Source organism: Bicyclus anynana, chromosome 8, assembly GCF_947172395.1.
Source record: "Bicyclus anynana chromosome 8, ilBicAnyn1.1, whole genome shotgun sequence".
NCBI lineage: Eukaryota > Metazoa > Arthropoda > Insecta > Lepidoptera > Nymphalidae > Bicyclus > Bicyclus anynana.
In genome coordinates this window covers 10,425,387-10,453,364 of record NC_069090.1, presented here as the reverse complement: position 1 = coordinate 10,453,364, position 27,978 = coordinate 10,425,387, and the positions used below count along the sequence as shown (strand labels likewise).

Sequence of the window (27,978 nt, the reverse complement as noted above, 5' to 3'; positions counted from 1 at the left end):
TTGATTAAACGCGCTAATCTCAGGAACTACTGGTCCGATTTGAGAAATTCTTTCAGTGTTAGATAGCTCATTTATCGAGGAAGGCTATAGGCTATATATTATCCCCATATTTCCACGGAAACGGGAACCACGCGGGTGAAACCGCGTGGCGTCAGCTAGTTTAATATAAAACAAATTCAGACCATAACCCCATCATAATCAAATAACCTTAGGAACGTGTATACACAGAAATAATCATTTACTTTTAAGTATATAGATGTCCTACTGTTAATTACAAAATTACATAGATGAAAAAGATTTAAAATCTACACTCAGTAATTACGTACTAGTATAAAGAACGGGGCTGATGAAGGCTTAACCTACTCCTAACTAACCTACTACTTAATCTTAGACTCAAGATGACATCATCATACGAGTATAATACTGAGAACATAACAAATCTCTATGACATCGTTATTGTTAAAAATCTTCTTGTTATAAAAAAAAGTACGCTAAACTAGAAAACTATTTTAAGAAATAAAAAAAAATTTAATAATTATTCGCATGCCTAACTTTTGCTCTAAAAAGAATGGTTTAAAAAATCCACAAATCGTTTGTTTTAATCAAATGCTGGTGGCTCGAGACCGTTGTGTTTGGTAGTCCATGGAAGAGACCTATGTCTAGCAGTGAACGTTTATCGGCTGTTAATGAAGATGATGATGATGATCCATTATCGGCTTTTAATGCGGTTAATGAAGATAATGATGATGATGATGATGATGATGATGATGATGATGATGATAATGATGATTTTTACTGAGTAGTTGAATAATAAAGGTGAATATATTAAAGGGAATGAATATTATAGGGAAGAAGGAGACACGGTGCTACATCTGATAGCGGCACTCACAACAAGTTCCTGTGACGTGCACACAATGGAACAAATGGTGGAGATAGCGGAAGCTGCTGTGAAAAAGGGTGCAGACCTCAACTTACAAAATAGAAAGGGATAGTGAGTATATGACTAGTGTATGTTAGACTAGAAAATAATCATCCTCTAAACTACTAAATTACTACTAGACACGGGCGGCTTAGTTACTCTAATGCATAATAAGCTAGCAGAGGAAAAATAAAATCCAAACTAATATTAATAAGATTAGTTTTACGATTTAATAAAAAACTACTTCATCGATTTTAAAAATTCTTTTACCAATATAAAGCTACTTTACTGAGTAAGATGACTAATTTTAATTTTATTTTATTTCCGTATTCCTATGAGAATAGGAACTAACGGGTGAAACCGCAGAGCGTCTAGTAGTATACTTTGAAAACGTGCAAAATCATGCGTCTTAAGGAGCAATAAAAATCTTACGGAATGCTCTTTGTAGTAAATTATTTTCATTACCTAGATCACGAGATAAGTAAAGTACATTGCATAAAAACGTACTGTATTCAACAAAATCTAAGTGAGATAAATTTAAGCTCGTACTTACTTATATTTATATGCATTATTATATATGTTAAGTGTACTTTTAACCCAATTTCGACATACCACTTTCAAATTAATACATATCTGTATTTTTTTTGGTAGATATGTCCAGATTTCAGATTGCGTTTGTTTGAAAATGGTAATGTCTATAATTTGCTGAAATCCAATATTTATCAAATGTAGTTTTATCGAGTATTGCGTGTGTTTTGTTTATATTCAGTTATATTTTTACACTGAGTGGCTTTCTCTTCCTTAATAAATTAGTTAAATAAAGTACATTTCAATAAACAACACGCGATGTTTATTTAATCTAGTACTTTACTCCGTAAGATACCATCTGAGGTATTACGTCCAAGGATGTCAAACATAATATTTACGAGTATCTAGCACTGGGAATTGTGTGTATACAGCTCTTTGGTACTTGTATACAGTAATTTAATATTTACTCTTGGTTAGAAGTACTTTGCTTGTATAACCATAATTATTTAAATACACAATACTTATGTTCTTACTTAAAATTACGTTGCATACTTTTACTTATTTATGTTATTACTAGCGGACGCCCGCCACTTCGTCCGCGTTGAAATTAATGTAAACTGTCAACCCCTATTTCACCCCCTTCTATTTATATTTTCGCATGTTTTATATATGTATAACAAATAGTCCACTAATAATTTTACAAAAATATAACTCAAAACTTTCAAGTTTTGAGTTATATTTTTGTATTTAAATTAAAAAAATTGTATTTAAATTAAAAAAAAAACTGTAACCGCCTTTCCTAATCCTTCACTTTTCAAGTTTCGTTTGTAAAAATTGGTATGTGTATCTACTACCAGAAAAATAGTAGTAATAATGTAGTTTAAGATTTTTACCTAAAGGTTTTACTTTAGGAATAGGAATTTTTAAAATCATTATACGCCCTGTAGTGTATAGGGTTAAAATTGTGGGCAAGAGTACGTAAAGAATTTAAATTAAAGTCTTTAATTTTTACAAACTGTACTTCTTACTATTCGTAATGGTAATATAAATATAATACTTTAATTTTTAATATACAATGTGTTGTTTAACATAACTGACAAGTGGTATAGGGACAATGTTATTCTTTTTAGCACACCTCTTCACCAAGCGGTAATAGCAAGGAACCAAAGAATATTCGACCTATTACTAAAACAGCCTAACTTAGACACTAATTTACGGACTTTGTCAGATGAACACCCACCATTATACTACGCACTGGTCGATGACAGGCGAGCATCGATATCGTCTAGCGAGACATTAGTAATGAATGGGTCCAATCCGTTTGACACCCCTGTCACGAACAAAAACGCCTTCACCGAAGACCCGGTGGAGGGTAAATCGGAGAACATTGTGGAGAGAGGTTTCGCAGCCAAGTTATTGGAGAAGGGCTGCCAACCGAATCCGTTGTATTCAGGGTCGGGTGATAGTCTCCTGCATATATTGGCTCAAGGATGGTTTGAGGTAAGATATTTATTTATCATTCTTGTGTCTTCCAAAAAAATTGCTAAATATACAAAATTAAGTAGGGTTGGTTAATACCATTTCTAACTCCAGAACGGCTGAATGGATCTGTATGAAATTAATCCACATTGTGAAATAACACTAAGGCTACTTTTTATCCTGACACCCTATAGGTGTTATCACAGGAATGGGAAATATGTGTTTGAAACAATAGGACACAAATAGTTACAAAAATAACGAATACAGAGATAATATAAACAATCCTTTTATTGTTTTGTTGTAGTTTATAATAATTGCATTAATATATTCAGGATTCGGCAGTATTTTTGTCGTCCCACTTGAACGGAGAGTTGAACCATAGCAACGAGGCGGGGGTGACGGCGCTGCACGCGGCGTGTGCGAACGGACTGACGCGGTTGACTGCGGCGCTGCTGGATCACGGCGCCAGGCCCAACATGCAGACAGCGTATGGTGAACACGAGGACACTGTGTACAGGTGAGACTATAGTTTTTGGGGGCTGATTTCTTAACCCCAATCGGTTTGAACGACCAACAGACCTAAGAATAGCGCCAAGAGAAAACAAGGTAATGGAGCCCTTTTTTATGTGGATAGGCTGAAGGCAAATGGGTGAGTAAGGACAATGTACACAGGTGAAACAATTGGTTTTTTTTCCGGATTTGAGAACTGCTGTCACTCACTCACTTTATTGGCATACATGTAAACATCGGGTTCTACCTATACCTATACCTAACCTACGACTCATAATATGCAGTGTAGTTACACTGCACTGGATAGTTTTTGTAGATCTAGAGGACTTGGTTTCGAGTCCTGTGTATAGCTATGAAATACTGAACTTTTATTTTACTAAAGAAGTTTTCTTTAATAATTTTTGGCCTTTAAGAAGGTAGAGCTCCAAGAGCACGTTATGTCCGTCTCGGTCAAAATCAATATCTCGCATTGGAAAGAGGCCTAGCCCGTTAAAATTGGATGATAATGATGATGAAGAATATATTTATCTAAAGATAAACTACTGAGCCAATTTATTTAGCGATGTGTTGTATTACGATTCGGCAGAGAAATCTCTTGAATTTTTGTCTGTAGGTACACTTATTTTAGGACAACTTTCCTTTTCATCCTTTCTCTTAACAATCCGACTGCGTTATTGATATCGATGTTTATAAGGATATAAATAACCATTGAAGCAATATTCGAAGTATTCCGTCTGGTTTTGTGCTTACTGCTTATACAACTTGTATATAATATAAAGCAATACGTTGCACAATTTACAAGTTTGCACATCCATAAAACCGAACCTGCTCTCATGTTTATAGATGTATGTGAAAACAATGTATGTAACTTTTAAGTAGGTTCTGCAAGTTTCTCAATGTATAAACCTTTTAATACAATATTCATAAATATGTATTCTATCTTAGGAACGTGCTAATAAAATACAAAACAAAAATCTTCTTGCTGTCTGTAGTGTTAGATCTTTTTACTACGCAAGCGATTCTAATGCAGTTTTCATCATTAGTTGGAGTGATTAAGAATTAAAAGGAATTTTTATATGCCTATAGTTTTCACCCGAACGGAGTCGCGGGTGTCTGCTAGTTTATTAAGATTTAGATAATTCATTTGCGGCATCGTAGCTTCTAAACTGATTATCATGCGGCTTTCTTGTTAAAAAGTAGACTGGCGTGCGATGTAAATCCGATGAGCCAATTTGAAGATATTGGCGTATTTCTATTTAATGGAAAGGATTTCTAACATTAAATTTTAGCTTTTTTATTATACAAGTTACTCATCTATACACTCTACTATACCAGTAATGCTAACATTCGACCAAAGACATATCTCGTGAAGAGAAATAGACAAATTTCAACCAACAACAGCACATCCGAAAATACAGAAAAATCTCTTTCATTGTGTTGGGACGAAAGAGATGGGACTCGTACTATTACTCCGCCGCCATTAGTGGTCATTTTGTCTATTTCTCTTCACTTGGTCGCATACTAAGTTGTTTGTAATATGCTACCAAGTGAAGAGAAATAGAAAAAATATCGTCCAATGGCGGCGGAGTTGTGCCAGCTCCATCTCTAAGTGCCACTGGTGTGGAAATCGAACCCACGGCCTTAGAATGACCTTGAATTTTAACTTGTTGAATTTCTTTTCAGACAAACTCCTCTTCATTTAGCAGTATTAAATAACCACGAAGGAGCAGTAATGGCCATAATCGAACATAAAAAATCAGTCGATAAGGGTATCATGCCGCCCTCAGACCGCTTTAATGTCAGCTTACTACCAAATTTGAATTTGAAGAACTCTGAAGGGGACACGCCCGTCAGTTTAGCGCTTACCGAAGGTAAGTAGCAGCACTTCGTTTTAAGTTAACGTTTATCTTGATTGGAAGATAGAGATTGAAATTACTTGTCTAGAGCATTTTTGGAAATGATCTCTAAACTTATTGTGAATAGGTCTATTTACCCATAATGTGATTTTGTTTTTATGTTGCTAACTTCTTGTGGTAGAAACAAAATTTAAGGACATGGGTTTCCCAATTTAAAAACAATACTTTAACAATAAGAGGAGATTAATTATATGTAGAACAGTTAGATGTAAGAGAAAGTCTGAAGGTGGCACCTGTGACAGAAAAATTGGGCAGTGAATGGTTAGCTTGGTGTGGACATGTAATGCGGAGGGATGAAAGTCATATTACCAGAAGAATGTTGAAATTGTAAGTGGAAGGACACAAGAGGAGAGGAAGACCAAAGAGGTGGTTGAAGTGTGTGAAACAGGATATTTATGTAAAGGGAGTGGATGATGAGTTGATGAGTAATAGAGGTGAATGGAGGAGATTGACATATTATGCCGACCCCACTTTAGTGGAATAAGGTACAGGAGATGATACTGAATAGTTAGATCACAATAATAAGTAACAGCTTTACAGCAGAACAATTTAATTGGGGTAATGTAGGAGTAGGAGTTGAAATATTCATGTGACTCAGTTTTAATTTCAGATTTTACATTCCTTTTTTAGCGGCTGTATAAAATATGTAAATTATTTTTGTTCTTAACTAACATCAAACTAACTAACATCAAATCTTTTTATTTGCTTAAGGTCACAAGCACCTAGTGGCACCGCTAATCGAAGGCGGGGCAGACCCCAACGTTCGAAACGGGAAGGGGTTCACGTTGTTGCATCAGTCCATCGTCGAAGAAGACTCTAGAACCGCCATTTTCCTATTGGATCATGGCGCTGATATGAATGCACTGTAAGTACTTTTCGAAATTTAATAAATCAAAGTTTTTAAATTTAAAAATTAGTTTTTTTAATCCGCGAATCTGCGAAATCATTTCAATACATCAAGAAGGAGACAGTTGTTTTATACTTTCTAACCGACTTCATAATTGTATAGTTCACATACATTTATATAGAAAATGTTTAACTAAAGCTTTCGAATTTGTATGCTAAAATATGAGAATTAATTGATAATTTAATCTTTAAATTCATTTATATAAAAAAACTTAATTATGTTTTCCAATGAATATTAAGGAAAAATATCATGACCATAATTACCTTGTTACAAATCCAGAGTAATGTTAACAATCGCATTGCATCCCTGTTTCTTTATGTATAGTCCGGTGCGAGCTTTATGACGTCTCGGAACATCGTCCGTGATGACGCGCAATGTAAAATTTTAGGTATAAGCGGTAACGTTGTTGCCTCACGCGTCTTGATTTAGTGTACTGTCTGCGCGTATCAGCTCGCAGCAAATTTCCGAGACGTCATAAGTTTGTATTGGTGTTTATACAAAGCGTTAGATGTTGGTTAAATAGGACTGACGCGGGCGAAACTCCACTGCAACTTGCGATACATTGCCGCCTGGGCCTGGTAGTAGAAGCTCTGTGTGTGCGCGGTGTGGACATGGGACGTCTAGACGCTAACGGAGTGCCTCCGCTGTGGGCTGCGTTGGATTCCGGACAGGAGGAGGTTGCCAGTGTAAGTTGCACTTTATTACCCGAACATTAAAGGTGATTTTTAACTGACAACGATCGGTTATGTTCTTTTAATTTGTTTCAATCTCTGGCATACTCCACATCTTAAACTGTTTAACTTTTATTGAAAAATGCCATTAGAGTCGTCTCTGTTGTGTGTGACGTAGCGTAGAAAATAAGATTTGACAGATTGATACGAAGTCGTCAGCAGCGTAATATATCGTATAGGGCCCGTGACGAATTCGTTCGAGACCAGTAAAACATTCAGGAGGATTTTATTTAATGTTAGATTAAATAAAATCCTCCTGAATATTATTATTTGTATCTCCTTAATATCTGAGCTCACGGTCTCTAGGGTTGGGGGCACCGTCGAGACATTGGCACCCTTGGCATTATGTCAGTCTTGTCACCCTATAATTAGTACTTATAGTTAGTAGTTATACGTCACTTGGTTTTTCAAAAAAAAATATCCTTCTCACACGTTCCACCACAATAAGTGTACTTGTCTTATGGAATTTTGGGGTCGCCGTAAATTTTTTTAATGTATTTTCTAGATCCTGGTCCGTAATGGCGCTGATGCCGACTGCTGGGGTCCAGGCCCCGATGGGTGTTTACAAAACTTACTGCACAAGTAAGATCATATTTACTAGTACCTACATACTGAGGTCTCAAAGTAATCAGATTGGGTTGAAACATTAAGATTTCTGACTTAGTTTTATAATCTTACATTCAAGTTAGAAATGACCTTCATCCATCTGTTTAATTTGAAAAGCGGCTTGTAGAAAATTTTGCATGTTTAAAAATCTATAAAATTTATGTTATCTTTCAGCATTATACTTTGTATTACTACCCTTGTGATTTATGTTGCCAGAATGAGTAAACAGCATGAGATTACGTTGCTAAATCAAAAAATGTGTGTTTTGCTAGGGCAATAGACGAGAACAAAGAGTCCCTTGCTACCTTCCTAATCCGGTCGGGCTGCGACGTGGAGAGTCCCCGACGGCCGGGCTCCAACGGCGAAGGGGCTGACGTGGCGGCCGACAAACAGTCGCCACTGCATCTATGCTGTACGTGGGGACTCACTGAAGTCATACAAGTGAGTGTCCGAGTCTCATTAGACGCCTTTAGAGAGTCGTTCCGCCCATCTCTTCTGCTTCAGGCTCCACCAGGCGATGTACAAACCCCCCGGAGACGCCGCTGAGGTTCCAATGTGCCTACGGCATTTAAACAATCAGAATATTTGAGTGTTAAATATAATGTTTCTTTTTTTAGGACTTAACCGACTTCATAACACACTGTAAGAGATGTGTCACGTTCTGTCCTATCTACTAATACTACTGCCTAAGTCCTGTCTTGTGATCGGTTGAAGGCGCGCCAAACTAAATATGTAGTACTTTAAGTTTTATTATGTTTTTTAGTGTGGCCCAGCATAACATCACATTGTGCATGTTTTTTGTGGTTATCATGTATCACACTAATCTTTCTAATATTACAAAAGCGTAAATTTGTGTATGTGTGTATGTTTGTTCCTCATTTACGCTGCGGCTACTGAAGAGCTGAAATTTGGAATGGAAATGGATTTTACTCTGGATTAACACATAGGCTTAGACTTTTCACCTCGAAAAAATCCATGGTTTTGGTTGGCGGATAGGTCTAATCTAAGCTGATGTCGCCTCTCCTATAAGAAGGGAGCTCTTGCTCTGAAGTGGATCGTTAAAATAGGCTGATAGTGATGATATTGTGATGAACTTTAATTTTTATTGTTTTTTATCTTAATAAATATTCACCAGACATTACTGGAGCACGGGGCGAACATCAACTCAAAGGACGCGGAAGGCAAGACTCCGCTGCACATCGCAATAGAGAACCAGCACTCCGCCATCATATCGCTGCTGCTGTCGCAGCCGGGCATAGACCTGTCCGCCAGAGACAACCGCGGCGTCACGCCCTTCGCCGCCGCGCTCACCGCCAGGAACAACAAGGCCGCGCAGGCGATACTCGAGAAGAATCCCTCTGCGGCTGAGCAGGTATATACTTTATATTTAGATTTAAAAAAAGTTCTAGAAAGGAAAAGGTTTTATGTAGGTATATTTTGTATCAGAATATTCGCCACGCTATGTCGAAGTTAGTTATTTTGGAAGCGCGTTTCCACTTTAGTTTTGAAGATATCCAAGAATCAGGAAAAACAGAGTTCAAAAGAGCGTTTACTGAATACTGATTACTTAGTCGATCATAATACCTCCAAGAATTCATGTCGTTAAGAAGTCCTGTAAAAAGGTAAGTTAATAAATGAGTTTCTCGCACATTGATACGATTGGACAAAAATACAGATACAGACTAAAATAGGTCATCTCATCTCTGTTGAGCCCGGTCCCTACCCAGAACATCTTTCCCGGTTAAAGCGCAGGGAAACTTTGTCTCCTCGATAATCTAAACTACCCCCTTTTTAGATGTAAGACATTATGCGTTCTTTGTCTCTGATCCAAGTGATCCTATAGAGATAAATGGTTTCGTTTCTTCACAGGTAGATAAGAAAGGTCGCAACTTCTTGCACGTGGCCATCCAGACGTGCGACATGGAGAGCGTGATGTTCCTGCTGTCGGTGGAGGTGGACGTGAACTCGCGCGTGCAGGACGCCACGCTGGCGCCGCCGCTGCACCTGGCGGCCGCCGTGGGCAACGAGGTGCTGCTGCGGAGCCTGCTGCTGGCCGGCGCGAGACCCAACGACCGCGACGCGCACAAGTTAGTGGCATTTTGTCAGAATATCTTACCTTACCTTATCAACCGATAGACATCCACTTCTCGACATAGGCCTCTTGCATGGACCACCAAGCACATCGGTCTCGAGCCGCCAGCATCCAGCGGCTCCCTGCAACCCGCTTGATATCCTCGGTCCACCTAGTGGGGGGTCGACCAACTCTGCGTTTTCCAGTGCGGGTTCGCCATTCCAGCAAATTGGGACCCCAACAACCATTGGCTCTTCGAACTATGATTGTTCTGATTCTGAACTGGCATTATTTGTCAGATAAATGCCAGAGAACTAGAAGAACGTGTGGGGATTGAGCAACAATTTTAGGGTATATTGATACGCCCTCAAATTGTTGCACCATCGGACTCTTGGACCGTAGAGTCTTGTGCGGTTGCGCATTGCTGCGGGACGAGAACTAACAACCGCAAAGCGCACAAGTTAGTGTTGTAAAATTGTTGCTCCATCGGACTCTTGGACCGTAGTCTTGGCCGGTGCGAGACACAACGACCGCGACGAGCACAAGAGTGTGGTCGGCTGTTTATGAATTTAGTCAGTAGAATAATTCTAGAGAGCTAGACGACGTGTTTTGCTCCATCGGCCGCTCGGACTGTAGAGTGTAGTGCGGTTGTCAGTATAAACTGACGAATTCAAATCGTGGTCGCTAATTAAGGACCTCTTAAGGTAGTTCTCTCTGGAGAAGTTATACTTGGAAATTGGAACATCATTACGTGATCAAATTAGAAATTACAAGATCGAGCTAAAGAGTCGTAGTTATCGACATAGCTCAACGAGACGCAAAGCTTAATGTAGATTGTAGCACCATGATTGAACATAACATTCAAATGGTGACCTTGCATCCGAAAGTGCAATGTTGTTCCACTCGGTTTACTGACAATTATTATGTCAGTCGCAGATGCTTGAGAGTGCGCTGGCGAGCGACAAACAGCTAATGACCGTGACGTTTGAAAGTTTACCGACCGTGACCTACTAACAGCCTTTATCCGAATGTGGCCGACTGATGTGATGATGAAGTATATGTTGGGACTAATTAGGCGCACAGCACCGCACGTGGCGGCAGGAGCGGGGCACGCGGGTACTGTGAGCGCGCTGGCGAGCGACGGAAAGCTATAAACCGTGACGTTTGGAAGTACAAACAAAAAGTATATATCCGACTGTGGACGTCAATCGGCTGATGTTATGATAGTATGTGTTTGGCATTCGATAGGCGCACAGCACTACACGTGGCAACAGGAGCGGGGCACGCGGGTATTGTGAGCGCGCTGGCGAAAGCTATAAACCGTGACGTTTGGAAGTACAAACAAATAGTATCCGACTGTGGACGTCAATCGGCTGATGTTGTGATAGTACGTGTTTGGCATTCGATAGGCGCACAGCACTACACGTGGCAACAGGAGCGGGGCACGCGGGTATTGTGAGCGCGCTGGCGAAAGCTATAAACCGTGACGTTTGGAAGTACAAACAAATAGTATCCGACTGTGGACGTCAATCGGCTGATGTTGTGATAGTACGTGTTTGGCATTCGATAGGCGCACAGCACTGCACGTGGCGGCAGGTGCGGGGCACGCGGGTATCGTGAGCGCGCTGGCGAGCGGTAGAAAGCTAAAAACCGTGATGTTTGGAATTACAAACAAAAAACCTATATCCCACTGTGGACGTCAATCTTCTGATGTGATGATGATGATGAATAGTATGTGTTGGCACTATCCAGGTGCACAGCACTACACGTGGCGGCAGGAGCGGGGCACGCGGGTATTCTGAGCGCGCTGGCGAGCGCCGGAAAGCTATATACCGTGACGTTTGGAAGTACAAACAAATAGTATCCGACTGTGGACGTCAATCGGTTGACGTTATGATAGTATGTGTTTGGCATTCGATAGGCGCACAGCACTACACGTGGCAGCCGGTGCGGGTCACGCGGGTATTGTGAGCCCGCTGGCGAGCGACGGAAAGCTAAAAACCGTGATGTTTGGAAGTACAAACAAAAAGCCTTCTGTGGACGTCAATCGGCTGATGTGATGATGATGATGAATAGTATGTGTTGGCATTCGATAGGCGCACAGCACTGCACGTGGCAGCCGGAGCGGGTCACGCGGGTATTGTGAGCGCGCTGGCGAGCGGCGGCGCGGAGTGCGGCGCAGCGGACGCAGCCGGTGATAGCGCGCTGCACGTGGCGGCGCGCGAGGGCCACGCCGCGGCCGCGCGCGCGCTGCTCGCCGACACCGACATCGACGCCGCCGCCACCAACCTCAAAGGTGACTATTGAAAAAAAAAGCTTGGCGAATTAGTTCGTAACACTTCCGATAGTCTGCGCGGGCCGGTAGCGATGCCCCGCGCGCACGGATTCATACCCGCGAACTCTGCTAATTCCTTATCACCCGACTGCAAGAAGGGTTATGTTTTTCGCACGTATCTTGTATGTATGTATTTATGTAATAGTCGGGACCTATTATATTGAATAGAATGATTTTCGTCTACATTTTTTAATAGGTCCCGACTGTTTTCTAAGTGTTTTCTACACTTCTGGACTGAGCTTGTTTTTTTTTTTCAGTTTTTGTATCATTTATGCAGTCGGTTTTTTTTATTTGTTTAATTAATTTATTTATTTTACCTTACAATGATATCCTATTCTCTCACTCGTGTTAATCTCAATCGCTTAGTTTAATCACAGTGTTAATTCAATACAGCGCGTGAACGCACTTACGATATTGTTTGTACCTACATTATACTGAAGTTAGTTGGCATTAAACATCTAAACAAGCGACACGTATTTTATTCCAAGAGAACCGTACCAGCAAAAGTGAACCGTAATACCGTAACATATGGTCGAAATCGAGCCGGATCGCGCCGACTAGCAAAAAGTGAAAGGAACGAAGCGCGATCGCTGGTTGAAGTAAACAAGTGCATCGAGTGACGAACGTTTTTTACGCATACTATATACAATTTACGATTTATAACTTTGCATTTACGCATTTTGGAAGTTATTATATACTTATATTGTGACAAGTGAATTCAAGATGCCTCCTACGCAAGATCAAACGCACCTTTTAGCTGTATTGGAAGATACCGCCACATTATTTCGTAAAACCCAAGTGAATTTAAAAAAATGTCCCAAATCTCGACTAACCAAAGGTTACATTGAAGCGCGCATACAAATACTTGAAGATTATTGGACGACGTTTAAGAGCGCGCATCACGACTTAGCTAAAATTACTCCAAAGGAACAAAAGGGATCCTTGCCGTATTTTTTAAATGAAGAATTCTTTATTTATGAAGACCTTTACAACATTCTGCAGGGTGACTTAAGGGACATGTTATCAACATTAAATGAAATCGAGAATGAATCAAGGGCATCAAATATGTCAACGTCGACGGGCAATATAGGTGGCGGCAAGCAAAATGTACATCTGCCGAAAATCTCATTACCGGTCTTCGGGGGCAATTATGAAGAATTCCCTTCTTATAAGGATTTGTTTTTGTCGTTGGTGCATCATAACGACTCCCTCAGTGATGTGCAAAAACTTCACTATTTAAAAACAACCGTCACTGGGGAAGCTGCAATGCTACTAAAAAACATCCAGGTGACTCAATCAAATTATCCAATTGCATGGGAGTCATTGCAAAGCCGATATGGCAATAGACGCCTTATCGTTAACGCTTTATTAAAAAGGCTTTTTGCGCAAAGAAAACCCAATACAAACATACAGTCCGCTCAGAATATAAAATATTTACTTGATACAACCAATGAAGTAGTAAAAGGATTAAATAATCAAAATATAACAACCGACTCCTGGGATCCAGTAATCATATTTCTGGTTGTTCAGAAATTGGACCCGGAGACGCACAAGCAGTGGGAAGACTTCGCGCACAAAGATAATATAGACGAGTTACCTACATGGAAAGATTTGGAAAAATTTTTACAAAATAAATTTAGAACATTGGAATTAGTAGCGCCAACAACAAGCAAGGTCACAAAAGAAAAGGTATTTACCATAACTAGTACCTGTAAACCAAGAACATGCGTACGGTGTAAGAACGACCACACATTAAGCCATTGTCCGGAATTTGCAAAGCTTACACCGGTGGACAGAGGTAATTACGTAAAGGACAACAAAATATGTTTTAATTGCCTTTCCCCTGGGCACAGTGCTCTTGGGTGTAGGGTTCCCCAAAGTTGCAGGCGGTGCCACAAGCGGCATCATACCCTCATCCATCAGCCAAAATCACCAGTTATATCGAAGTCCTCACAAACGACAATAACTGATACCCAGGTGCAAGTGAACACTAAGGTAACTGATAACAGAGAGCACGCAAGTACTGCTTTGCTAGCTACAGCGACAGTTAAAATCATGGACGACAATGGCCATTATACAATCGTAAGAGCACTCGTAGATACAGGTTCTCAAGCAAGTTTTGTGAGTGAACGAGCCATCCAATTGCTGAAATTAAAAAGAACAAAAGTTAATGGAACTATAACAGGTATTGGCTCAACACACACAAATGTGAAACAAAGTACACAAGTAAACGTCTTATCCACACATGATGAAGGATTTAAAATTAACATTAAGACGTATATAATACCCACTCATCTCATCACAAGGTTGCCAACTAAGACAATAACGAACAACACCTGGCCGCACATACAAGGTCTCGTCCTGGCAGACCCAAGTTTTACACAACCGGGACGAGTAGACATGTTGCTAGGTGTCGATGTGTGTGCCCAAATTATGAAGAGTGAAATAATCAAGGGTCCCCCAGGTACTCCATGCGCTCAAAATACCAGTCTGGGTTGGATTCTATTTGGGACAGTACACGACAAGATACAAGAAGATGAGATTATAAGCATGCACCTGAATCTGGATCTGGATGATATGCTAAAGAACATGTGGGAACAAGAAAGAAATGAAACAAGATTACCCACGCCTGAAGAAAGAAAATGTGAAGAAATATATAACACTACAACCACCAGAACAGAAGAAGGAAGATATATCGTAAAACTGCCAACAAAAACAGAAAAACTAAAATGTGTCGAAGGAAACACAAGAGATATAGCTCTGAAAAGATTATATCAATTAGAAAAACGCTTAGAGAAAGATGAGAAATTGAAGAAAGAATACATAGAAATAATGGAAGAATACAAAACTTTGAATCATATGGAAGAGGTACCAAAGGAAGAAATGAAAGTTCCTGCTGTGTACCTACCTCACCACGCTGTTATTAAATATGAAAAAGAAACGAGCAAAGTGAGGCCAGTATTCAACGCATCGCAAAAGGGATCTAACAAAGTGTCTCTAAATGACGAATTACTTGTAGGCCCTCAACTACAAGATGACATGAGGAGCTTAATTTTGAGATGGCGTATGAAAAGAGTATGTTTTGTGGCTGATATACAAAAAATGTACCGCCAGATTCTGGTAACCAAAGAAGACAGCAATCTACAAAGAATTCTATGGCGTAATAACCAAGACGAACCTGTAAAAGATTATAGACTAGGAAGAGTCACGTTTGGGACAGCTTCGGCACCATATCTAGCCGTCCGCACGCTACATCAGGTTGCCACAGATGAAGGCTATGAACATACCGATGCAGCACAAGTTATAAAACAAGACTTTTACATGGATGACTTAATGTCTGGGAAGGATAACTTACAAGAAGCCATCAAAATTGCAAAGGATATAGATTCCATATTGCGAAGAGGAGGATTTATTATACAAAAATGGTGTTCGAATAATGCAGAATTCCTGAAACAATTTGAGCTAAGCCAAAGAAGCACTAAAGTAAATCTAGAAATACACATAGATGGTAGTATAAGAGCTTTAGGATTGAATTGGAATATTGGAACGGACAAATTCCAATACAACCTGAACTTACCTACGTTAACTGATCGCATAACGAAAAGAACAATCCTGTCTGATATTCAAAGGTTGTTTGATCCACTGGGCTGGTTAGCACCATCAATTTTACCGGCGAAGCTGCTTATTCAAAAATTGTGGTTGCAAGGTATGGCCTGGGATGAGAATGTTACTGAAGAAATAGCTCAGGAATGGATGGATTTAAGAAACAGTTTTCTCAACTTACCAGGTATAGAAATAGACAGATGGCTTCAAACATCTGAATCCTTAATGAAAAATGTCTCAGTTCATGGTTTTTGTGACGCATCCAATCGAGCCTATGGTGCAGTAGCCTACATGAGAGTAATCACCGTAGAAGGAAAAGTAACAAATACAATCATAGCAGCTAAATCAAGAGTAGCATCAACAAAAGCTAAATCCTTACCTCGTCTTGAACTGAATGGTGCTGTCCTGCTTGCTGGTCTTTTAAAGCAAATAAAAGAAGCCATGAAGATACCAACCTCTCAGATATATGCATGGACAGATTCCACTATAGTACTGTCCTGGCTTTTTGGAGATCCTGCAAGATGGAACATTTATGTAAGAAATCGAGTAGTTGAGATTCTAGAAGACATTGGGAATCACAATTTGTATCACGTACAATCTCAAGACAACCCTGCTGATTTAGCCTCAAGAGGTATGCCCTTGACAAGCCTGAAAGAAAATAAACTGTGGTGGAATGGCCCTGAATGGTTACATAATAAAGAGATCGAATACAGTAGGCCAAAGAACATAAGTACAAACCTTGAAAGGAAAGAAGTTATAGAAGTCAACTCGAAAATTGAAAATGAAAAAGCAAGTTTAATAAACAAAATTGAAAATTGTGATGATTTGACAGAGCTACTAAAGGTTATTACATACAGTAAAAGGTTTTTAAAGGGAAAGAAATTACAGGATAAGGATACAGTCATTACTACAAGCGAATTAAATGATGCTTTAAAAACATGCATTAAGCTAACACAGCAACAAAGCTTTAAGGAAGATATTCACAATATTAAAACTAAAGGAGAAGTACAAGCTAAAAGCAGTTTAAAAAGTTTAAATCCTTACCTTGACGGTGATGATGTCCTCAGGGTGGGCGGTAGACTGCGGCACGCTTCTGTGAATGAAGATACGAGAAATCCTGTAATATTAAGTCATGATACTTACCTAGCCAAGCTCCTTGTCGATGATGCACATTTGAAAACGCTGCATGGTGGACCACAACAGATGTTGGGATACTTACGGCTGAAGTACTGGATCCTGAAATCAAAAAATTTAGTCAAATTAAAATTTAGAAAATGTTTGATATGTGCTAAGCAAAAGGCTGCAGTGAAGTCACAGCTTATGGGAGACTTACCTCGTGAAAGAGTAACTCCAACCAGACCATTTTTGAACAGTTCGACGGATTTCGCTGGCCCCTATCAAGTCCTCTCTTCTAAAGGCAGAGGAATGAGAACGACGAAAGCGTACGTCTGCATCTTCGTATGTATGTCTACCAAAGCCATTCATCTTGAACTCGTAGGTGATATGACGTCAGAGTCATTTATAGGAGCAATGAAAAGATTTACGGCACGTCGCGGAAAATGCGCTCATATGTGGAGTGACCAGGGCCGGACGTTTATTGGAGCTAATAAGGAACTTGCAGCAGCTTGGGCAGAAGCAAAGTTGGAATTTGATGGTCATATAGCAGAATCTCTTGCCCTCGATGGCACTCAATGGCACTTTATACCAGCATACAGCCCTCACATGGGAGGATTATGGGAGGCTGGTGTTAAATCCATGAAATACCACCTGAAAAGGATAATGCAATCCAACTTAACCTTTGAAGAAATGTCCACCCTGCTCTGCCAAATTGAAGCATGTCTGAACTCGCGGCCTCTGTGCCCAATAGAGGACGATGATGACGCACCTCCTCTCACGCCAGCTCACTTCTTAGTTGGTGAGTCACTTAATACCATCCCAAGTCCTAATCTGGAAAATGTTTCGATGACTTACCTATCGAGATGGCAGCGCCTACAAAAATTATTGCAAGACTTTTGGCACCGATGGCAATCTGAATATCTTAATAGACTTCAACAACGTCATAAATGGTGTAAAAGGACAAGAGAGTTAGATATCGGTCAGATCGTCACTATCAAGAGTGACAACCTGCCACCAGGCAAATGGATGCTAGGTCGCATAACTGGGAAGCACCCCGGCAATGATGGAGTCAGTCGAGTATAATGCGTCAAAAGTGGTGACAATATCACTAAACGTTCTTCCAATAAACTATGTCTTTTGCCCATAGATATTGATTAATATACTTAATTGATATAATGTATTTAATTTAAATGTAATATTTATTTAATTTCTGCTAAAAATCAAATTATTGCAAGTAACTGATTTTGAAGTAATTTTTTAATGTTATTTAAGCGATAATAATTCAAGTATAAATATTTAATTACAAGAAGTTATGTATTAAGAGTAAGCCTAATTATGGATGAGATATAATATTTATGTAGTTACCAGCGTTTGAGTCTGAAGTTTACTTACAATTTAAATGTATTTTTTTCGTAATGGCATGTATAAATCTAATGATGTTTAACTGCGGGTATAATGATTAAGTTTATGTATTTAGTAAAAGCCCTTTACAGTCCTTTTGGCGGGCGGCATGTTAATTCAATACAGCGCGTGAACGCACTTACGATATTGTTTGTACCTACATTATACTGAAGTTAGTTGGCATTAAACATCTAAACAAGCGACACGTATTTTATTCCAAGAGAACCGTACCAGCAAAAGTGAACCGTAATACCGTAACACACAGTAACAAACAACAGCTTACCAATTCCAAGCCTCTGTGCCAACCAGGCTAGTGAAAAGTGAGTCGGAAGGAGATAATGTACCACGCAATTTGTAGTTTGTAGTTAAATTGTATAACTATTAATTAAGCAACACTATTAACAGCTAGTTAATAACAACTTTTAATAACCTTGTTATTAACAAGTTGGGAGGAGGGTAGTGTAACAAAAGGTGTTACTAACCAGATTCTTTTTACTTAATGATTATATTAATGATTATACAATTTAACAGCCACAATGTTCTACAAATTGTGTGGTACATTGTCGCGTTGGTAACTCCAACTACCAGTATCAAGAATTTTCGTAAAGAAAAAGTTGGTCATCTCATCGAGATGAAGCTACTCACGAAAAATTAACTTGTTAGTCATTAGGTGTAAAAAATGTTCTACGGATCCCTGACTAACTTGGACGGAAGCGGACTAACTTGGAAGAGGTACAAGCTTATTCTACGAATATAGCTATACCTCTGACGTGGATAAAAGTATCTATATTAGATTAACAATTCGCAGGACATGCAAACACATTCTACAAATCACTGCTCTACGCCACACAATCTGAGGCATGAGTGTCAAACTCCATGTGTGTTTAATTTTACCAATAAATGCGAAACTCAAACATTAAATTATTATATAATGAATAATGTATCACCAGGTCGCAATCCCCTCCACGAGCTGTGTTGGTGCAAGAAGGACAACGCGGCCACGATATGCGAAATATTCCTCGAGTTCATGCCCGACTACCCTATCAACAGAACTGATCTACAGGTACGACTGTTGTGTTGTTTATGGATACCTCTGTTTTAGACATATCGGTCTACACAGATTAAAGAATAATAGGCAGATAGAGCCCACGGAACACGACGGTGTCGTAGCCGCTCCAAATACAAATTTCAAAAACGAATACGTTCTCGAGTCAGTACGACACGAAGCTTCGCATCAGTAATTTTTAAAAGTCTTATGTTTATAATAGTTAAAAACTGTTCAAGAAATAAGATGGGAGTATTTTTTTATAATTGTTGTTAGTGTTAAATGTTGAAATACAAATTATGAAAAAAGTTTGTATATGCGGATGACAAGGAGACGCGTGAAGTTTGGGTTTTATGGGTTCCACCGGCTTCACCACGCTGCTTGTAAAGACTCATTTTAGATCATCTTTATTCTGTGTAAAAATAAAATATATTTTATCACTTACTCCTCCTTACATTATCTGTGATTCAAACATACTAATTACAAATAGGGGCACCAATCGATTTTTGCCCCTATTTCGTGATGCCGTTTTTGAAAATCTAGTGTATTTCGATAGTCGTGTTACTTATTTATTTCTCATAGTCATAGTGTTGAAAAAGAAAAATGTTTAAAGAAATCAAAATTGTCTGTTTGAGCATAGACAACATAGTGACTGATGTGTGTGTGCAGGGAAACACCCCGCTACTGCTGGCGTACATGAACGGGCAGGGCGCCATGTGTCGCGTACTGGTACGCGCCGGCGCCTGCTTCGCGCACGAGAACAAGGAGGGCATCTCTATATTCAACTATCAAGTACGTATCGTACACAGTGCCGTAACTGACTATGTAGTTACACCACTGGTTCCATTTAAACGTTGCAAACCCAGATAATGCTCTTTTAATAAATAAAAGCACTTTTGTTTATTATTTACTAGCGGATGCTCGCGACTTTGTGTTGTATTCAGTTTTTCTTAAATCCCTTTGGAACCATGGATTTTCTGGGATGAAAAATAGCCTATGTGTTAAACCAGAGTAAAATCAAATACCATTCCAAATTTCAGCCATATCGGTTCAGTAGTTGCGGCGTTAAAGAGTAACAAACATCCATACAAACTTTCGCGTTTATAATATAAGTAGGATATTTGTACTTGCGGAGACTCATTTTGGTTCAACTTACCTACTTGCCGGAACCCCACTGATTTACAAATTGGATTTCCTTTAAACTATTTAGTAAAAACATTACTGATTCGCCCTGTGATGTTTTGGAATGTTCAGAACTCTCCAGATGATTACGATGGTTACCCATAGAAATGGTTGTGGATTTTCATCCGATTTCTTAACAAGTTAGCCCGCTTCCATCTTAGATTGTATCACTTACCATCAGGTGAGATTGTAGTCAAGGGCAAACTTGTAAAGAATTTTTCTAACAAGAAAAATCTTAATAGCAGCCTGGATTTGGGAAGTTGGCGGTATTGGTCCACCCCTATGCTTCGGAACACGTAAAGCCGTCGGACCTGCCGATCCGAAACCTGATCTTTCGTACCATTGGACTGTGAGAGTGAGGGAATAGTGAGTGCACCAATGCTTGCGCACACACTTGTGCACTATAGTCTATAATATCTCCTGCATACAAGGTAAATCTCACCATGAGATTGGTGAGATTTACCTTGTATGTAACAATTCGGTATTATAATATTGAGCCGTGATAGCCCAGTGGATATGACCTCTGACTCTGTGAAGTCTGACAATCCGCATTGGGCCAGCGTGGTGGACTATTGGCCTAACCCTTCTCATTCTGAGAGGAGACTCGAGCTCAGCAGTGAGCCGTATAAGGGTTGATAACGACGATTATAATATTATTCCCTATATCCAGGTGGCGACGAAGCAGCTCCTGCACCGACTGCTGGACGCGCTGCCGGCGGAGGCGCCGTGGGCCGAGAGCGACCTCTGCCAGGAGTGCGGCACCAAGTTCACGCTCACCATGCGCAAGCACCACTGGTACCCACGCTTTAGCACTGTTAGCAATGGCGTAGCGATGGGAGGGCCAGGGGAACTATTCCTCTGGCCCTCCCATTATAAAAAAGGGGGCGGCAGGAAGCACCATTGATTTAGTCAATTCTAAATTGCGCTAAAACTCGTAATCGATAAAATAGCTGCAAAGGAGATAGTCCAAAGATGTACGGAGCCCAGGATCAGTCATTGTCGTCATCAATCCATATTCGGCTCACTGCTGAGCTCAAGTCTCCTCTCAGAATGAGAGGGGTTAGGCCAATAGTCTACCACGCTGGCCCAATGCGTCCAACCACTCCAATGTTATCTTATGACGTTATCACATAAAATTATCATTACCGTCCATATGATTCGTTGATTCGTTTTGCACACTTTATCCACCAATTCTTCATAAGATAAAAAAAAAACTTTGTTTCCCACCTGCACTTTAATAAAAATGTCATTTGACAACGTGTTTTATTTTCAGCCGGCATTGTGGCCGAATGCTGTGCAAACAGTGTTCCAACCAAGACGTACCTATTCTCAAGTTTGGAATGAACAAACCACAACGAGTCTGCGAAATATGTTTCAACGTATTACAAGTTGGCGCCAGTTAGTGTTACATTAACAAGAAAGGAATACTTATTCTTGTGATAAGCAATTTGATACTAACACAATACAGACAGTGAGCCTGTGAACCCCAGACCTTCGTCATTTCATAAAAGCTGAAAGAAAGAAAGCTTATGCTTCTACGGCCTACCATAAGTATGGTAGCCAATTATGGAGTTTGGAACGTGGTGGCTATGGGAGGTTGCAGGTTTAAAGGATCAGATCCTCGACCCTCTAAGTATAACTCGGCCCAAACTCCATAATTGACTACCGTACCGTACCGTACTGTATGGTAGGAACATGAACTGACAAACTTTCAGCTCTTATAAAATGACGAAGGTCTGGGATACACGGGCTCTTAGTCTATAAGACGTATCTCTTTATTATTATCAAAGAAATGTTACGTTTAAATTTTTATGACGTAAATGATCTTAGTATGTATGCGTAATTGTGAGGCATTTTGTATTTTAATATTTTGTCACAAAACTATTTCAAATAAAGTGTTTTTTTTTATTTGCTTATTAAACTAATTTGGATTGGACAGTTCGTGTAGATATCTCGTAAATTCATAGACGACTTACTTATGTAATCTATAGGAAGATTCTGCAGAAATATTAGTGCCTATATGTATGATATAAAAGGAAAATAGTTACTATGCCAAAGTCATAGAGTGCTTTTTTATTTGTCTTGACATTTATAGCTTTAAGTTAAAAATTATGATTATTATAAGAGTAAGAGAATGTTTGTTTATTTGTTTTGAGTAACAAAAAACATAATTATCTTCTAAACAACAGTTTGAATAGAAAACTCTGTAGGTAGTGATTGATAGGCCAAGTTCACTTGCTATTATGCTACACATTATTTAACAAGATGCATTTCTTTTCATTCCCTCTAGATTGTTTAAAAAGTGTTTAGTATTTAAAATAAGTTATATTTTTTTATAAATTGTTTGGAATGGTGTGCCATTTCATATTATTGTTGTTTCCTTATGTGGCTATGGAAAGAATTTATTTTTGATTCAAAATTTTTAAATTGTATGAAAAATATAATTTTATTATTAATGTATTGTTGTTTATTTATTATCCCTACATAAGAATAATTTCCATTCTTATTCCACATATCAAGGTTATATTCTTGATATCTAATTAATTTTGGCCATTTAGGGAACTTCTGATAGTGCATATATTATATAATAAACAACTAGTGGACCCAGTTAAGCTTCGCTTATGTGCACTTACTTATTCTCTACCCCCTACCCCTCTTTCATAGTAATTAGTAATCACTTACAAAGTATGAAAATGCACTGGTTGCATGGTAATAATATTGACAATAGTATGTGGGCCACAAAATAATGATGTACTACAGTCCTACAACCCAGAAACAAAATACTCAGTCATGACCATACTGCTCAAACTTTATGTACTTACTCTAAACCTTTTTCCCAGTATATGATATGGCAAGACAGACAAAACTAAATAAGGCAAACCAAGTTAATGGTGCTTATCTTCCAGACTAATGTTATCTCCATATGTCCAATACATGAAGTAACTTTTGTTTAATTTATTTGGTGGATAATATTCAGGTGTTTATTATTAGCGGATGCACCAACATCTGGATGATGGCTAAGTGTATGATTTCTTGCATTATGAAATAAAACCAATTCAGACATGAACTGTGATTATTTATTTACATAAAGAAACTTCAACATTGATCATAATTATAATATTTGGTAAAATAATTTACTAATGATCTACATACCACCTTAAATCACATGTTTAATGGCAGAACAAAACAATCCATTTGTCTAAAACAAGTGGCATATATTGAAATAATGTTAATTCACAAATCTACTTCAGCCTCTTGAAAAGGTCTTTGTTCACACATTTGTCAAGGACATGTATATAGTCTATGAGCTCTTCTTCACAGGTCTCGGCAGTGTTTGTCCTGGAGTTTACACGATCATTGCACTCCTGGTATTTTGCCCACAGGTTCTGAGCATCCTGCTTCTGGCCACATTCCTCCTGGAAAATATTTCATGTCATAAATCCTTATCAAGACTGACAGGTTTCTGTTTATTATGAATGTCCATGATACTATAGGTAAAACTATTGTCTGTCTAAAACTACAATATAAAGTCATTTATGAGGAAAATATATTACTGGTGAAGATATATATATATATCTTTTACATAACTATAATTATAATTATCACAATCATATTGACAAAAACAATTAAGTATGTACCAGTGGCGTAGCATGCCATGGAGGGTATCAAAATGAGTTGGAGGGGCCCAGGGTAAAGATTTCTCACAAAAGAAACAAAAATGCTTGCATAAAATAAAAATGTCAGTAACATAGCCTATGTAGGAAGTTTCCTTTTTTTTTAAGTGAAATTTTGACGATAGAGGCAGTTATATGTTTTTTTTCAGGACGTGATTTTTATGTTTTTTTAAGTGACATTGTGGATCATATTTTACCAATTTTTGCTTTCACTCATAAGGGACCCCATATCATTGATACGACTGATACGTTGGTAGCTATGCCCCTGGTATGTACTGTTTATTACTTCTATTATTACAATAATGACTTATTATTATTAACCTTTGTTTCAAAAATCATTAGCTTTTGCTTCTTAAAAACAATGTCATTTGGAATCTAAAAAAAACAGAAGGCATTGAGATTATTTTAATTAAACTTTTAAAGTCTTAAAAGTGATATAAAACCTTTAACACTTAGATATATTTGCAAAAGCATAGGTAAAGAGATATACATACAAGAGTTACAGAATGGAATTAAATAAAGTATCTCACTGGCCAACCTCAGGCTTAGTAAATAACGGTTGTTTAAAATTATCAAGATGGTGTTAGGGATGAATTGGGGTGGGCTCTTTTCACTGGGGTGTGCCATGTATGCAGTACAGATTGGAAATGTTACATGTATTTTTTGTATGAAGCAGTTTATATTACACTTATCTACACCATGCATCAGCTTGGTCTAATATAAATCATCCGTAACACCAACATGTTTCTGAGAGCATGTTCAGTCCGTGGCATTCACATCTAATAATCAGTTATTTTAATTATGCTGATGTTGCCAATTCGCATAAAGCAGTGTGGTGGGTCGAATTGCCTTTACAATAAAGAGCAAGACCTAGTCCTGTAAAGCGTAATTTAAATATGATGTTAATTATGACAACAAATTATGGAATGTTTGAATGAGAACTTAATAAAAAGTTGGGAAACTTGAATGTCATTGACATGACTTTTTGGATATTTTCAACCTTGCCAGCTAATATCTAAAATGAGATTCTACACCAATTGATATCTTAGAATAATTATACCAAATCTAATAAATCGAGTAGCAGAGATACGCAAATTCAATCTCAAAAACATCCTCAAAATCTCGTAAGTATATTCCCACTCTTACTATCAGTTAAATAAGGTTATCTTTAAGAATTCATATTTGTATCAACCCCTTGGAGCCCTAGTTTACATTATGTTCGTAAGCATAAAGTTAGCATTACATACTCGCAATGTTTGCTGTGGATCCACCAATTCTTCTTCCTCTGCCTCTGCTGCTTCTACCTCCTCAGCCTTCACCACAGGGATCACCTTATCCGACATTTTATCTGCAAGAAATACGTGAGCATATTTAAAAACATCACGTTTTGATCGTAGTTTTGTAAAACATTCATAACTTTTAGGTAATATTTCGTACTTTAAACAAAAATTTACTCTGCCGATGACGCAACAACCAAATTTCAATAACCCCAGAATACGAGACCAAAAATACTTATTGATGTCACAGAACAAATCATAACCTACAAGCACAGAGCCAAAAAGCATTAAGCAATAATATGGCTACTTTACACTAAGCGACCACAATGATCACGATTTTTTGGATTTTTTGTAACTCTTGCTTGCTAGCTGTGACAAAAATAAACTCAAGTGGAAGATTATGGAGCTTTTAAAGCGTTGATGAATGATGATAAATAATACAAACAGGTTAAATGAAAATTTAAAAAGCAATATTATTATTTTAAACGTTCCTGTTTCAAAACTCCGTTGTCCGTTGATCTTAACCGTAACAATTAGACAATGATTTTTTTACAGATATAATTAACTAGCTGGCGCCACGCGGTTTCACCCGCGTGGTTCCCGTTCCCGTAGGAATACAGGGATAATATATACCCTGTTTCCTAAATGGGCTATCTAACACTGAAAGAAATTTTCAAATCGGACCAGTAGTTCCAGAGATTAGCGCGATCAAACAAACAAACTCTTCATTTATTATATAAGTATAGATAAACATATTTCTGTTGCCGCTTTATCAACAAATGTTAAAAAGCAGAACAAAATGAATATCTCATACATATATGGGATTTTTCTTTATAGATTATGGTACAAAACCCTTCTTGCGCGAGTGTAACTTACACTTGGCTGGTTTTTGTTATTGATGACTCACTCGGTCACTTCTTAGGATGGGTCTTTGTCCAAGACGAATTATATAATTGGTCTGAGTGCTGGGATTCTGAGTAACGGAATAATAACAAAAAAAGCTAGAACCCAGAGCCGCTGCGCTAGTTTAAAAGTATATCAAAACTAAATTTATTCTCTTTGTACATTATAGTCAAATCAGCGTCCTATTAATTGTTTATTTTTAAATAGATGTAATTATTAATCTAATAATTATTGATTATCATAAACTTATAAATAAATAATTTAGTTTTTACACTTTTAATAAGTAATATTAATTGTACATTTTACATTCGTTACATTTTCATCATAGTCGTCTGGCCGTCACCATGGAGAGTGCCTATTGTAAAAAAATATTTTATAATTCGATATCGTTGTTATCTCAGTGAAATGCTTTTTATTAAAATATTAATTGTATTGTGTTAGTTATTTTAAACACAATATGATCTTGCTCTATTGCTACTTTTAGAGATTCCCATAATAAAAGGGGAAATTATTTTGTTAACTTATTGTTTTATTAACATTTCAGGTTTGTTCTTTAATTAAATATTTCTTTTTGTTATTTACTGTTGTAAATAGACAACCTTTTGAGTTATTTGTTCTATTTATATTTACATTGCAGAACAATTTGAGGTTATGTCTAATAAAACATTATTTTGTTTTTCAGAATGAATGGAGGAATGGAGCATAAAACCCCAGGTCATAATGCTGTGCTTCACAAAGCGCCTAAAAACTATAAATTGCTAATAGATCCACTCCTTGTTAAAGGAGCTACGAAGTTATACAGATATGATGGTTGTGTACCTGGAGATCCATCATATCCACCTGTACATTGTAGAGATCCAAGGTCTCAATTATCCAGAATATGGAATAAGATAGAACCAGCAGATTTACCTGTCCCTAGGTATTGTATTTTTGCTATACTAATATCACTTTCAAGCAATCAATGAAGAAATTCATATTATGCCATTGCCAAACATCTCTCTTTAAATAAACACAAAAATGTATAAAATTATGTACAGTTGTATGCAATTCTTACATGAAACCAACAATAATTCATCAAAATAAAGTACAAATAAATATTGTAATGTAATTATAGGTTATGTTGTCATTATTAACGATTTTCAACTTTGTTGCTGTAATTTGGCTTCCATTCCTTTTATAATAATTCTCGGACTACTTTCTCTTTTTATAAAATAGTTTACAATTGAAATAAATAAACAAATCTAATCAAAATTTAGTTATCATGGTTTGTTTTTATTGTCCATTCAGTGCCAATACTGCCAACATAACAAATTGACATTAGTTGATGTGGCGGGAATTTCAAACATGTTTTGTTTCAGGTTTCGGATTGACAAGAATTATGTTGGAATTCCACCACAATTAGAAGTAACGATTGCAAATTTAAATGACAACATTGATAAAGCATTTTTATCAGATATGATAAACAAAGTTGGACCATATGAGGAGCTGACAATATTTTATCATCCCCTAACAAATCGACATTTAGGGCTTGCACGAGTAGTCTTCCAAGATGTGAAACATTCAAAGATATGTATTGAAAAATATAATGGCAAATCTGTCATGGGCCAGGTATGTATTTTGACTTAATAATACCATAAAACCTGTTACAAGGGTTAACCCTTATGGATTTCAGTTTTATGATATTGAAATGTGTGTAAAATACAAAAGTAACATTGGCTAGGTTAATCCATGACATCTTTATTGCTACCATGCAATCAAAGAAACTTCTTGTGAAG

At 37.9% G+C, this 27,978-nt stretch overlaps 3 protein-coding genes across 9 annotated transcripts in view; 2 read left to right on the top strand and 1 right to left on the bottom strand.

Annotated features, from left to right (window-relative positions):
• LOC112050000 (rabankyrin-5) overlaps nt 1-22,807 on the top strand; it is a 72,993-nt gene extending 50,186 nt beyond the window's left edge. The window contains exons 7-21 of one of the 4 annotated variants that reach the window (XM_052883135.1): nt 848-991; nt 2,578-2,947; nt 3,259-3,443; nt 5,120-5,307; nt 6,064-6,217; nt 6,783-6,945; nt 7,496-7,572; nt 7,869-8,037; nt 8,732-8,968; nt 9,466-9,683; nt 11,764-11,963; nt 19,073-19,185; nt 19,837-19,959; nt 21,020-21,144; nt 21,623-22,807. In XM_052883135.1, the coding sequence (XP_052739095.1) occupies nt 848-991; nt 2,578-2,947; nt 3,259-3,443; nt 5,120-5,307; nt 6,064-6,217; nt 6,783-6,945; nt 7,496-7,572; nt 7,869-8,037; nt 8,732-8,968; nt 9,466-9,683; nt 11,764-11,963; nt 19,073-19,185; nt 19,837-19,959; nt 21,020-21,144; nt 21,623-21,752 (2,596 nt within the window). In that variant the 3' untranslated portion in view covers nt 21,753-22,807. Of the gene's footprint in view, nt 1-847; nt 992-2,577; nt 2,948-3,258; nt 3,444-5,119; nt 5,308-6,063; nt 6,218-6,767; nt 6,946-7,495; nt 7,573-7,868; nt 8,038-8,731; nt 8,969-9,465; nt 9,684-10,742; nt 10,960-11,237; nt 11,696-11,763; nt 11,964-19,072; nt 19,186-19,836; nt 19,960-21,019; nt 21,145-21,622 lie in introns of those variants that run through there. The other 3 variants (XM_052883134.1, XM_052883136.1, XM_052883137.1) reach the window with 3 other exon arrangements.
• A 601-nt stretch (nt 22,808-23,408) lies between these two features.
• LOC112049983 (cytochrome b-c1 complex subunit 6, mitochondrial) lies at nt 23,409-25,531 on the bottom strand. The gene is made up of 3 exons (XM_024088081.2): nt 25,461-25,531; nt 25,271-25,371; nt 23,409-23,765 (listed from the first exon to the last, which is right to left on the bottom strand). The coding sequence occupies exons 2-3, from the start codon at nt 25,364-25,366 to the stop codon at nt 23,592-23,594; spliced, it is 270 nt and encodes an 89-aa protein (XP_023943849.1). The 5' UTR covers nt 25,367-25,371; nt 25,461-25,531; the 3' UTR covers nt 23,409-23,591.
• An 825-nt stretch (nt 25,532-26,356) lies between these two features.
• The window catches only part of LOC112049982 (histone-lysine N-methyltransferase SETD1), a 35,840-nt gene continuing 34,218 nt past the window's right edge, over nt 26,357-27,978 (top strand). For 3 of the 4 annotated variants that reach the window (XM_052882981.1, XM_052882980.1, XM_052882978.1), the window contains exons 1-3: nt 26,357-26,747; nt 26,886-27,122; nt 27,562-27,811. In XM_052882981.1, coding sequence (XP_052738941.1) covers nt 26,887-27,122; nt 27,562-27,811 — 486 coding nt within the window. In that variant the 5' untranslated portion in view covers nt 26,357-26,747; nt 26,886. The remainder of the gene's footprint in view (nt 26,748-26,885; nt 27,123-27,561; nt 27,812-27,978) is intronic. The other variant, XM_052882979.1, reaches the window with a different exon arrangement.